Source organism: Chiloscyllium plagiosum, unplaced genomic scaffold, assembly GCF_004010195.1.
Source record: "Chiloscyllium plagiosum isolate BGI_BamShark_2017 unplaced genomic scaffold, ASM401019v2 scaf_3965, whole genome shotgun sequence".
NCBI lineage: Eukaryota > Metazoa > Chordata > Chondrichthyes > Orectolobiformes > Hemiscylliidae > Chiloscyllium > Chiloscyllium plagiosum.
In genome coordinates, this window is record NW_025208097.1 from 1 (window position 1) to 14,000 (window position 14,000).

The 14,000-nt window shown below is 38.2% G+C and overlaps 1 protein-coding gene across 2 annotated transcripts; it reads left to right on the top strand.

Moving 5' to 3' along the window:
- The first annotated feature begins 1,750 nt into the window (after positions 1–1,750).
- Positions 1,751–11,138, top strand: LOC122546667. 2 transcript variants are annotated; one of them, XM_043685332.1, is made up of 4 exons: positions 1,751–1,857; positions 4,139–4,178; positions 6,387–6,485; positions 8,785–11,138. In XM_043685332.1, exons 1-4 carry the CDS (start codon positions 1,753–1,755, stop codon positions 10,482–10,484), a joined length of 1,944 nt encoding a protein of 647 aa, XP_043541267.1. In that variant the 5' UTR covers positions 1,751–1,752; the 3' UTR covers positions 10,485–11,138. The 2 variants fall into 2 exon arrangements, with proteins under 2 accessions (XP_043541267.1, XP_043541268.1); XM_043685333.1 differs by lacking the exon at positions 4,139–4,178 and having other exon boundaries at positions 1,801–1,857; positions 8,785–11,134.
- Positions 11,139–14,000: the final 2,862 nt, after the last annotated feature.

Below are 14,000 nucleotides of genomic sequence, written 5' to 3' on the forward strand. Positions count from 1 at the left end.
AATCTGAAAAATTCCCATTAATTTTGACTCAGTCTTGTGTATGTTAGCAAATCCTCAATCCATGCTTCTCCAGTGAAAACTAGTGCAAAATACCTGTTCAATTCATCTACAACTTCCTTATTTTAACATTATTAATTCCTCAGATACACTTCCCAGAAACCAACACGTTTTGTTCACTTTTGAAACTACCTATAATAACTTTTTTTTTATATTTCTAGCTAGTAAGTTTATTAATCTTCTAGTTATTCTTAGCTGTTTGTTATGTGGAGTCCAATCTTCTGACCTGGCCTTGATCTTTCTGTAATTATTTGTTTTTTGTTTTGGTTTGGTCTGATCTTTTATATTTTGATTAACAGGGATGGTGGGTCCTCCCTTGGAAATGTTCTATCTCATTGGAGTTCTGTGAATTCTATAGCATTCCTTTAAATGTCTTCCACTACATCTCTACTGACTCATCCCTTATCAAAGTTTACTAGTTCACTTTAGCTGTCTCTGCTTTCGCGCCCTCATTACTTCCGTCATTTAAGTTTAAAATACTTGTCTTGGATTAGGACTTGTCTTGTCTTCTCTCGCTCAGATGAATTGTAAAATTCAAATAAATTAAAGAACCTCCATGATGATTGCGATACCTTTCTGACAAGCTCCCACTGTTTCATCCTTTGTACTTCACCTATCATTTAGTTACTGTTGGGGGAAATGTACAAGTGACTCTTGCCTTTGTTATATTATCATAGAATCTCTACAGTGTGGAAGCAGGCCATTTGGCCCACTGAGTCCACACTAACCTTTGAAGAGCATCCTCCTCACTATAAAAGCAAGCCAAGAATGATGATTTTATATCTAGAAGGATAGAAATCAAAAGCAGGAAAGTTATGTTAACTTTTAAGGAACCTTGGTTAGAACCACTGTTGGAACACTATGAAAGGTGCAGGTCTCCATTATGAGGTAGACATCGTAACACTAAAAAGATGAAAAAGGGAATTTGTTAAAACGATATCAGAGCTGACAGTGTACCTATCTGAAAATAGTGCATTTTTTGGAAAGAAAAACTGAAGGATGACCTAATAAAGGTATTTAAATTATGAAAGGCTTTAATAGATTGTTTCAACTTGTCGGAGAAGCCAAAACTAAGGGCCATAAAAATAAGATAGGCAATAGTGAATCAGGAGAAATTTCTTTACGAAGAGTAATGAAAATGTGGGATTCACTGCCATGAAGAGCCGTTGAGGTAAAATTACAGAAGCCTTTAGTGTTGAATGTGTAGACTTGCAATTTACATAAGAAATGTATCTCTTCTGTAGCTAGGTTCATTAAAGTGTCCTTTAGGAAGGGACCAAATAAAACATGGAAGTGTACAAATTGATTTGCATGCACATTTTGTATGGACAAATAGACAATCCTATTTTAGTGTCTTAGGTGTACAATGTTCCTTCACACAACCCTGAAAGTTATCAGTTATTTATCCAATTCCTTTTTGAAAGTTACTGCTGAATTTGCTTCCACTACTGCTTCAGGCAGTGCATTCCAGATCATGACATGATATGGCAGTGCATTAGTTAAATCAATTATGCTTAATCACTCAAGTCTATCTTAAAGTTGTGAAGTGTTGATAACATATGTTGTAGATGTAAAACCTTGCCAAGATCCTGGCTTATGGTGTCATGAATCTTGCTGCTGGATATTTTTTGTGTTGCTGTTAATGCAGCTTGTATTTTCTAAATGACTTTGTCTTGTTGATGTTGCAGGAATGGCATGCAAGATATCCATCTGACTGTTCTTAAAAGGGATAGTTCAAAGCCACCAGTACACCGCAACTCTTGCCAGTCCATGCTGGACCCTGTGGTCAGTGATGACTCTGTAAGTATTGTGATGGCACAGTGCAGTTTGTATAATGAATTAATAAATTTTTTCAGAAGAGTGATTGAGGTAATTTTTCTGCTGATTCTTTTTCATGCATTTTTGCTGTCAGCATACGTGTCACCCAACTACCTTTAACACAAATACTTGCCATTTGCACATGCTGTTCTCTGTGTTAAGTATTGCTCAATGGCTAATGCTAAGAAGTTGGAGGTCAGGTTAGACCTGACACCAAATTTGGACAGCTTTTTATGCAAATTAAACTCTCATCTAATCCAAGAATTTTCCAGCTAGGAAATTATGGGAGCATTCTGGAGATACTGAATGATGATATTATATTCCATTCCATTACATGAATGCTGTCTCTGAAGGTAGATCTTTGGCTCATTCGTGTCTACTGCTGTTTCCTCTTAAAGCGTTTTCTGATAATTTTGTCAGTGTTATATGCCTTTGCTATCCACTTTCACGGACGCAGGAAGGAAATACTCCAGCAAGAACAGGAATATGTTACTCTGCAAATATATATACAGTAAAAGATCAGATAATTAATTGACTAACCCTTCCCGAGCTCTCTCACATTTCACCCTTGTCTGCGGAGACTTTACTAATATTCTGTGTTGAGGTCTTTTGAGAGGCCTGGAATAGCCAGGTTTATACTTGTGCATGTGTGGTAAAAAGCATGTACTGGGAGTTATAAAAGGTATCTTGTTCTGTACTGGGATGATTGAGATGTATTCTGGTCAGTACTGAAGTGTTGAGAGATGTGTAATCTGGTCCATGTGGGAATGTTTTGAGAACTAACCAGGCCTGTGCTAGTGTTGTGTGGAGGTGAGGTAAGTTCTTACTGGAGCGGTGACAAGATTAAAGAGTGCTAATTGATGCAATTCTAAACAAGAGAAAGTAAAATAAAATTGGGAGAGAAAATAATTTCAGGTGAAGGCTTTCCTTCATTAATTTTACAATTGATAAAATACATATGGATCCTTTAACAGTATTCAGTTTGTTTAGAAGTCACCAAGAGAATGTGCAATAATAGCTCACCATCTATTGTGAAAGGTTCTGTATCTGGTGGAGAAATGAAGTGGTTAGGAAAAGATCAAATTTCAATATATATTTTAGTTTACCATGACAATCAAAGCCTAATTTGCAGCTTAGACCCTGGCTAGTCAGATAGTTTGGGGCTTTGATTTTGAGGCTTGCCTGTCAGCATTCAGCTGTTGAAATCGATGTTGATGACTCATATCAGAGTTTCCTATCAATGCAGTAGAGTGAGAGTTGTTTTTCAAAAATATATATTTTTTATTTACAAATCGGGTGTGTGTGTGTGCAAGCGTGTGTGTCTGACTTAGCATACTGCTTTAATGAAAATTAAGTCTTGACTGTGTAATTTGTAAATGTTTCAACTTAATTCAAATTCCGAATGAAAACGCAGGGCCCATACCTACTTGCATATTGGAAAATGTATGGGGATTCACATTCAGAGTTGGAATAATTTGCTGATTAACTTTTGAAAAAGCTTGTTGTTAAAAGTGAAAGGTATTAAGATAGAAGCATTATTTTAAAATACCTTGGTTTTCCTTTTTCCCCTATGTCTGGAAAAAGATCCATTTTTTGTTTGAACAGTATTTGTTTATAATGTCATCCAAGAAACTAGCTGAAAGAATTTGACATGCAGATGGTTATTTAATTTTGTTTGGAGAAATGACAATGTTTGAAAGCAGTGGTTTCATAATTGTATCTTCTCTTCATCTTAGACCTAGTTAATTGTCCTCAATATTGAATGTCATCAATGTTCACTCAATATTCATTCAAATAGAGGAGTAGAAAAAAATAATAGCATGTTAATATTGGTACTTGAATTTTTAATTTAAGTAGACAAAGATAGTGAACTTTGGTTTTTAAAAGCCAAAGTATTCAGTTTAGATGTACTCTTTCATCCAATAAGTGTTTTGAGATGGATTTGGAGAAGTTTGTTGCCATACGGTACAACTGGTTCTATGCCTCTATAATTGCCAGTCTTATAATGGAGCAACCTTTTCAGACTCGTGTAAAAATAAATTGGTCAATTTCACACCCAAACAAATTCTGCAAATTAGAAGCATTGTATTTCCTTAAACTCTGCTCTAGTTCTCTAAGTACAAGTTGATAGCTTGATTTAATTTTGTAGTAAGATTTGGATTTTTGTTTTTGAAATATTAGCAGGTATTTAAGTATGCTATGAAGTTGCCTTTTTTAATCCGGTTCCAAATGATGGACTGAAATCTTTGCTTCTTCCAAGTAGGATTTGCCGACAAATCCTAAAGATGCGGAAGCGCTGAAAGGTATTTGAACATATCCTTCTACTGTTTTCTCATCCCACTTGTCTTTTTTGTACTGAATTAATGAGGTTGTTAACCTTCTGTATCTTGCCCCATGTGCTTCCATAGACCTGTTAAATCTAGTGAGGGTTTGGAGTCTCCTCTGGAATATTGACTGTGCTAATTATCATAAGACACTTGATTCCAAAGAAATCTCCACTTATTTCTTGCCCAGCAGTCTATTCCAGATTACCTCTGAGGAAGATGGTCATCAGTTGATGGTTAGGAAACCAACAAGGGCAGGTTTGAATCAAGCCCAGGCAAACTGTGTGAATTTATTGTGAAGAAGAGTACTGTGAGTACAGTGCAGCTCAGAGCTGTTTTGAAGCCTGATCCATTAGATTAACAAATTGGCTGCCTGCAGGAAATGAGTGCAGACAGAAGAATGGAGAAATGTTTGGCACAATGCCCAAAATTGAACGGCACAAAGCTATGGGGACATAGTTCCTTGAAAGTTGTGTCACAGGTGGACTGTGATTATAAAGGCATTTAGCATGGTGTGCTTCATTGCACAGACCATTGAGTATAGGAGTTGGGGTGTCACATTGAGATTGTACAGAATGATGGTGAAGCCACTTTTGCAGTACTGTGTACAGTTGGGGTCACCCTTCTAAATTAAAGATATTATTAAATTGGAGAGAGTTCAGAAAAGATTTACCAGGATGTCGCCTGGACTGGAGGGTTTGAGTTATAAGGAGAGGCTGGATAGGCTGGGACTTTCTTCACTGAAGCATAGGAGGTTGAGGGGTGATCTTAGAGGTTTATAAAATCATGAGGGGTATGGATAAGGTGAAGAGCAAAGATCTTTTCCCCATGGTGGGGGTGTTCAATACTAGGGGGCATATGTTTAAGGTGAGAGCAGAAAGATTTCAAAGGGAACTGAGAGGCAACTTTTTCACACACAGGATGGTTCATATGTGGAATGAACTGCCAGAGGAAGTGGTAGATACAGGTACAGTTGTGACATTTCAAAGAAATTTGATCAGGTACATAAATAGGAAAGGTAGAGAGCTATGGGCCAAATGCAGGCAAGTGAGACTATTTCACTCTGGGAAACTTTGGCATTGACGAGTTCAACCAAAGGGTTTGTTTCTGTGCTGTGTAACTAAGTCAGATTTGGCGAACCAATGGCGGTAGAGCGTTTAGTGTGAGGAGTAGATGATGTTGCAATACTGCAGGGCTTAGATCTGGTTGTGGATCACTTAGCTCTGCCCTTTGGATCCAAGTAGTGCTGTGTTGTAACTACACTAGTGTTGAGACCTCATTTCTACTGATATTACTCCAGGTATGATCCCCTGTACCCTTTATTGAACCAGGGTTAAATACCCTGGCTGGCTGGTGAAAGTAGCAAAGGAGATATGTGGGGTCATGAGGTTACAGATTGTGGCTGAATACTGTTCTGCAGCTGATGGCCCTCAATGTCTAATCTTTGTTGAACTTAAATTCTGGCCAATTCATTCATTTAACATTAATTCCTGCCTGTGACTGATATACAGTAACCATACTATTATCTCATGAAGCACTGCAGTCACTGTCCAATGCTTTTGTCCAATAATAATTCCCAAACTCATGATTTCCTTGAGATAGAAGGACATGGGCAGCAGGTACATTGGAACACAACCACCTCTAATTTCCTCTTCAAGATGCAATCATTCTGACTTGGAATTTGTCACTTCTTTTATTGTCATTCTAGACCACCTTTTCCAAAAGCATTGTGGGAGCATCTTTACCATAGAGACTGCAGTGATTTAAGGCAGTGCCTCACCCCCACCTTTTTCAAAGTCAACTAGAATTGGGCAATAAATGCTGGCCTTGCCAACATACCATATGCAGAAAATTAATAACAACATCCAAAGATCCTTTTGATCACACAATGACCATAGGGCTTACCAAAAATTGTATGGAGAAACCACAGCTTCAAGTCTATTAAAGAGTGGAGAACACAGACTAAACTCTTATAAAGGCAATGTGACTAAGAGTCAGAGTTTCTGGCATTGATTGTTGAAATGTTGAAATGTTGAATAATATGCTGTAAATATCTGAAGAGGATTGGGCCAAAACATGCAGTTCTTCAAATAACAGTTTTATTTTGATTTAATGTTTAGAGCAGATTGGATGTTGAATAAAATACCCTCAATATGTTATTAATACTGGTGATTTTGTAAATTTCAGATAAAGACTTCAGAAGACTTACTGCAGCTCATGAAAGTAATGTCCTCTCACTTGAGCCAACTTACAGAGCTCGTTTAATGTTAAAGAGGGAAGGAGAAGGTAAATATTCTCAGTCTTGCACTCTTGTCTCCACTGAAGATAAATGCATTTTAAAAGGGCAGAAAATCAGGTGTGTCTGACCAGTTGCATTTCCGATCTTTTGAAATTTGTGTGTTCTCATGCTATCCCCAATAAAGGTATTTCCCTTATCCCCCTCTATTACTGTATCCCTAATGATCTCATTGGTTTATCCTTAGAGTCAAGGCATTGATCACAATCTTTTAGTCTTTAGATACTGGAAGAGCACTGGACGTTGAAGGGTTGTTAATGATACATAATTATACAAGAAGGTAGAATGAGTTATAGAAACTATAGGCCAGCTATCTTAACATAAACGACAAAAACGTTATTGGAAAAATGTATTGAACAAACTGTATGTTTGAAAATCATGGATTAATCAGTAAAAACCAACATGGAATTGTTAAAGAATAAACATGACTGACTTAATTAAATTCTTTGAGGCGAAAGAGAAGATTGATACAAACAGGGAATGAACCATGTAGCCTGTCTAACCTGCTCCACCAGTCATTTAAATCAAGGCTGATTGTCAACCTCAATGCCACTTATCCACATTCTCTCAAAATCTCTTGATGCCATTAGTTTCCAGAGATCTAAATTTTTGTCCTGAGCATGCTGAAATTACTGAGCTTCCACAGCTCCCTATGGTATGGAATTACAACAATTCACTACCCTCTGGATAATGAAATTCCTTGTTATCTCAGTTTTAACTGACAGCCCAAATTCTGAGGAATGGCCTATTCATGTTTTAAGATTAGACCTTGGTTCTAAACTTAACCAAGAGAAACATCTATCTACATCCATTGTAGCACATTCTGTAAGAATTTGTATATTTTAATGAGACCATCTCGCACTTTTTGAAACTCCTGAGAATACAAGGCCCAATTTTCTCAATCTCTCCTGATTAGACGATCCTTTCATCCCATTGATTATTTTACTGAGTCTCCATTGCACTCTTGGAAACTTTATCTCCACTTCAATAAGAAATATTCCATGAATGGTTTCACCAAGGTTCGATATAGCAAGACATTTTCACTTCTGTATTCCAATCTCCTTGTGATGAAAGCCCGCATACCATTTGCCTTCTTTCTTGATTGTTGCACCTGTATGCTAGCGAGTGACTCATAAACAAAGGCACGCAGTTTCCTTTAGATTCGTACATTTTCCAAACACACTTAAATTAAGAAATATTCTATCTTGGGGTTTTTTTTCTACCAAAGTGGATAGCTCACTTTTTCCCATTATATTTTGTCTGCCAATAATTACAAATTCACTTAACCTGTCTAAATCCACTTGAATCCTCCCTACATGCCCATATCCAGATCATTCATAAGAACAGAAGAACAAGGAATGGGAGAAGGCAGTTCAGCCGATCGAATCTATTCTGCCATTTTAAAAGATCATGGCTGATCTCATCTCTGCTTCAACTCAACTTTTCTGCTTGCTTCCATAACTCTTGAACCCATTACTAATTAAAAATCTCTCTCTCTCTTCCTTAAACATATTCACTGTCCTGGCATCTACTGCACTCAAGGGTAGTTGAGGTCATAGACGTTTTGTAAGGATATCACCAGGGATCCAGGACTTCAATTATGAGAAAGTTAGAAATGTGAGAACTGACCTACTTAGGCTAGAAAATGTTAAGAGGTGACTTAAAGAAAGTTTTTCAAGATAGTGAGGGGTTTTGATAGAGTAAATTGGAATAATTATTCCTTCTGGCAAGAGGGTAAATAACCAAGTACCATAAAGTTAAAATGAAAGATGATCCTAAATCATTCATTCAGTCATTGGAATTTTGAATGCTGCACCTGGAAAGGTGATAGTAACTAACTGAATAATTATAAAAGGAATTATTAAATTATAATTAGACAAGTACTTGAGAGTGAGGAATTTGCAGGGCCATGGACGTAAAGCAGAAGTGCAGGACTAAACGTAACCATTCTTTCAAAGAGCCAGTACAGGCATAATTGGATCAACAGTCTCTTTCTATTTTGTAGATTTCTATGTTTCTGTATCACGTCCCCATTGTAATAAAAATTCCATCCTGTTTTTGTGCCAGACTAATATTAAATAAAATTCAATGATTGTGATATCTTCACCAGATTAATTTGTAAGGAAATGGAAATCAGTGTATTATTTGAAATGCAGTTAATCTGTCAGTATTTGAGTTTAAAAAGAGTTTTATACTTTGTTTACTAGATCAATACATCCATTCACATGGCTTTGATTAATTATCATTACATTTCATTTTGGTAAAATGTATAAATTGTTTTAATTGCAGATCTTATCCAGAACAGTGCAGCACCCTTGATGCTGTCTAATTCGACAGTGTGTTTCCATCAGACGGTTTCTCAAGCTGCAGAATCCAACAGACAACCCAAAGGAGAGTATGATACCTTGAAAGAACAGCCATCATTCCTTTCCCCATCTACAGTGCCATGCCAATCAACTATTAATGCTACAGGACAATTAGATGGTTCTGAAAGTACTAAGCATTGTGTTTTAGGTCAGATTTGTACTGTGGCATCATTTGCCAAATCGGCCAATTTCGATGGGACCCCAAATGAGATGATGGATACACTCAATTTGTCAGAGCAACTGGTGTCTACTGAACAATTCATAGATAAATTAAACCCAGACCATCAGTGTACTGATGTATCAGAGAGTAAGTGTGATGTGTTAGTGATCAAAGCGGGTAATGCTAAGCCGGGACCAATGTGCAATGGGAATCTTGTTACCGATGAAAATAAATCTTTCAAGAAATGTTTCGTTCAAACAAAGGAAACCTGTGGGAATATTGCTGGTCATGCTGATTGTGGGGACCAGAAGCCACCAAGTGAACCAGGTACCAACCCTGCAGTGATCAAAATAACCGATCTGAGAGCAAAAGAGGATGATTTGAATGATCCCGATCATGAAAGGGTTCCAGCTAACAACTTTTCTTTGGTGCAGCCTGCAGAAAGCAAAGAAGTAGAACTCTACCGTGATAAGAATTCCAGCAAGCACTTAATTCACAGTTTGGAGCCTAGGACTAATCAAAATAATTTAGTTCAGTGTCCTAATCGAACACCAAGTTTGCCAAATATGCAAGATTCAGACTTGACAGACATTACATTACTGGGGCTGCAAGAAATTACGAGAAAGAGCACTGATACTATTAATAATGCTGATTTAATACCCTCACCATTTTTGTATGTTAATGTGAATAAAGGGACGCAGATGACAGGGTCTGATAAGTTCATATCAAAGGCAGATCTTGCTGTCAGACCAAAGTCTTCCAGTTTTCTTAAAAGGGCTCTGTCCAGTCACCAGTGTGATAAGCAGAAGCCAAGGAAACAAGTAAGTGTTGGTACTGACTCCACTGTTTGTGTTGGCAATGAGTCTTGGTCCACTACAGTGGCCTCCAAGGACAATAAAGATGAAGATGAGGACATAAGTGATCATACTAGTTTCGGCAGCACCTCAAGTTTGCAATCTCATCATAATCTTTCAATAGAAACCTCTTCCAGTACTAATTCGCAGACCTATTGTTCCCCAGATCACACTCATCACAACCACCAAAATTCATATCGATCATCCAATTCCAGAGCTGTATCAGACTCCTTCTTGAAAGTTGTGCATTGTCTAATAGAAAACCAGAGGCAGCATGAAGAGCAAGCTGTGACCGATTGCTCCCTGCAAACGCATATCACGATGCTTAGTGCAAATGGAGGAGCAGATGTGGTCTTGAGCAGAACATCCAGAGGAAGTACTAGCAATCAGGGAAGAACATTAACCACTTCAAAGTCAGATCTAGAGGCCAAAGAAGGGCAGATCCCAAATGAGTCAAACTTTATAGAGTTCATTTCCTTGCTGGAATCAATTAATAGTTCAAGAATTAATGCAGCAAGCTGGACAGGTGATTGTCGAGAGGAGGGTGCCATGGGTGGAGGTATGATATTTTACCATGTTAGGATGTGTTTGACTGGTTTTGTAAATTAAAACTACTTGCTAATATGTTTTTTTTTTAATGTTGTTTCCACATTAGCATAGTGGAAAATTCAATTGTATTTTATTGAAAGGTTTACATTTGTCTACAAAATCTTACTTTCTGCTTTTTTTTGTCACACTTTTATGTTAACGTTTCCATTGTGAATTCCTATTTCTGCATTTGCAATGGAAACTGCCCATCCCCTTCTAATCAGGCCACTGGCTGGTGCTGTGATTTTTGCAGAAATCATTCAATGTGCTTGATAGAAATGTCAAATGACTGAAATTTCTAAAGTTTCAATTAAGAATTTGAATGAAATTCTAATAACGCTTTCCATGATAATGTTGATTAAACGCATCCATAGAATGATATTTTAATTTGTTTACTTATTTGTTCAAAGACTCAAAATTTCCAAAACCCTGTGTTTGCAGTTATTATTTTTATACAAAGCTGGGTTACTTTTAGCTGAATTCAGGTGTTGCAATTTAAGAATGTGCCACTTACTGTATTTCCCAACCTGTATCAATACCAGTTAGCTGGACTACTAATCTAATGTTTTTCTGCTTATCAAAACCTTTGTTTTTGATCAGCACATTCGAAGAATAGCAGAGGCAGATTTCAATTTATTCAGTTAACCTCTTTCTTTAAAAAATGTCAACCTTTGGATATTGTGTATGTCTGTGAAAAGAAAAACATATTTGCTACGAAACCACTGCAGTTCAGAGTTTCTGAAAGTGCATTAAATTGAGAGGTTGAGAAAGATTATCTTTCCTTGTTCTAAAATAATTAATGGAAGTTTGATGCAATCTGTTTGAAATTACTAACTGAGTGTGACATATGGTGTATTGATAGAAATTAGGAAAAGTAGGTTAGGGTGTAACACTGGCAGACAATCTGATCCCACTAACTTCCTGCTGACAAGTCGGGTTAAAATTACTTGAGCTGTCGTCCCAATGTCTCTTAGCAGAACGGAAAAAGAGAAACAATGTGTCGTACTCTTGCAGTTCTCATTGCACTGTGTTGCATCTTCCTTTCTCATTCCTGCTCATTATTTCTTCATTCTACTATCCTTTGTTTCGAATTAGACACTGCACAGGGAACAGGAGAACTTGTTATATTATAGGTGCTGGGAAATATAATTTTGAAGTCAGTGAATTTCTTCAAATTTTACCTGGTAGTTTGACAGAAAGACAGTGTGCCTGAGGCTTGATAGTTTTGCAAGGTGTGGGATGCTCCTTTTTGGAAGTTGTGGTTTTTCTTCTCTCTTGATGTATGATGTGATAAGATTTTAGACGTTGTCAGCAAGGTGGGTGTGAATGTGTTTTGAGTGGTTTTACAATAGCATTTTCATTTATAGGTTAGTCTGCAACCTTTGTAAGTTTGCCACATCCCTTTAGAAGTGAACTATCGCAATATTTTGGGAATACTTATCACATCAGTTAGCATCTGTGGAAAGAAATAGTTTCGAGGATTGTCGACCTGGTATATTTACTCTGATTCTCTCCACAGATGCTACTTGACTTAAGTTTCTAAGATTTCTGTTATCAGTTGGCATTTCCAGCATTTTATTTTTTACATTTGTATTCTGTTCTGTATCCTTGTAGAAAATCAGGTTTAATAACTGCAGGGTATTAGTGAGATCAAAACTGGAGTACTGCACAGAGTAAATCCTTGTTTGTGGATGCTTTCCTGAAAATTGTAACTTTCAGTGAAATGACTCCAAGCGAATCACAATTTCCCATAAGAATCAGTACAAAAGCCAGAGTTGGGTTCCTGTGGACATTTCTTGATGGGAAAGGTCAGTGTAAAATTTAGATACTGCACTGTGCATTCCTCGCTGAAATAACTTAGAAAGTAAAATAATTACTGAATGTAACAAATATTGTGTAAATTCCAATTAGACAGGTCCAACCAGTCTCTCTTCAGCAGTTCTTCCATGGGATGATTTGATTGTGCTCTGGCTTGGTAGGTTATAAGTGAGCTAAAAAATCCAATGTGTAATCTCCAGATTCAAGCAGACATTGCTCTGAAGGTTAGTGCTTTTCTACATTGGCGCCTTCCCAAATGAGCCTTCACACTTTTAGATGGTCATCATGAGTTGCTGAAAATGTTTACAATTTGATATTTCAGTGGAGGAGACTTTGAATGAGTCCTGAGCTGGGCAGTTGGCCTGAGGAAGCCATTGCTGGTTAACCCTCTTTCTTATCACTGGATTTGGAGGATCTTTTGAAGGCACTGCTTGTTTTAAATTGAAGGTGACTGAAAAGTCCCCTTGTCATTTTAGGAATGGTTCTCTCTGGCACAATACGCCCTCGAGTCATCAATGGCATTCAAAACAAATCCTTCCCAATAGTTTCCTGTTAGATAATTGTCCAGGTCATCCCATCAGCCTTGATGAAGTCTCTAAAAATGTGAAGATGTTTTTCTTGCTGTCTGACATTACTTAGAGTTATAGAGATGTACAGCATGAAAACGGACCTTCGGTCCAACCAGATATCCCAACCCAATCTAGTCCCACCTGTCAGCACCCAGTTCATATCCCTCCAAACCCTTCCTATTCATATACCCATCTATTTGACAGGAAGCAATAACAACATTCAAAGCCTAAGTAATCCACCCCAATTCATCAAGGCAACAAATGGTGAGAATGAGTGGTTATAACATCAAGGGCATTGACAATGTCTCTGATTTCTGGGGATAAAGGTTGTTCTAGGACATTTTTTCATTAATGCCTTTTATGGAAGGAAATCTCTGCACACCTGATCTGGCCTACATGTGCCTCCAAATTAGTTGACACTTAAATGACTGCTGAAATGACTAACAAACAAAACAAACCATTTGGCACTGGAAGTATCAACTGGTCCCGGGATGTTTCTGGGGGCTCCGCGTGAGGAGACTCCGGGTGGTTCTGGGAATTCACGCTGGGCCCAGGCTCTCCCCCGCGTCCGCCTCTCCTTACCGCTCTTGCCCTTCTTCTTCTTCTTCTTTTTCTTCTTGGTGCTCTCCTCGGTCACCTCATCGTGGGGGACACCGTTGAGTAAGTGCGGGCTGTCGGCCGCTCCCTCACCCCCGCCTCCGGCCTCCAGCAGCACTGCCTGCTCCGCCATCTTGGCTCGAGCACCGAGTGCGCATGCGCGGTGCCAGGCCGTAGGGATGGCTACGTCAGACGTCAGTCTCTGCTGCACCAATCGTCTGTGAATTACGGTAAAGGGGTGGCACCGTAAACCCTGCTGTAGAGGGTCCAGTAACTGCACAGTTGGCAGCATCCAAGACTATGGTTACACTGTCCACATGTTCAAAGGCTGAGTGTTTCCAGCATTTTTGTATTAGGAAATGTCAGAATGACCAAAAAATTGGTGGCAAGATCAGAATTTGACCAAAGTCTTCATCATATAGCTGGGAGTTTGAAGGCATCCAGATTCAGGGTCTGTACTGGAGAGTAAGACCAACAATGGGACTAAATATAGGGATGACAGGCTACCTCAGTCCCATACAATGGACCTCACTTGTCTTGAACAACCATTTGC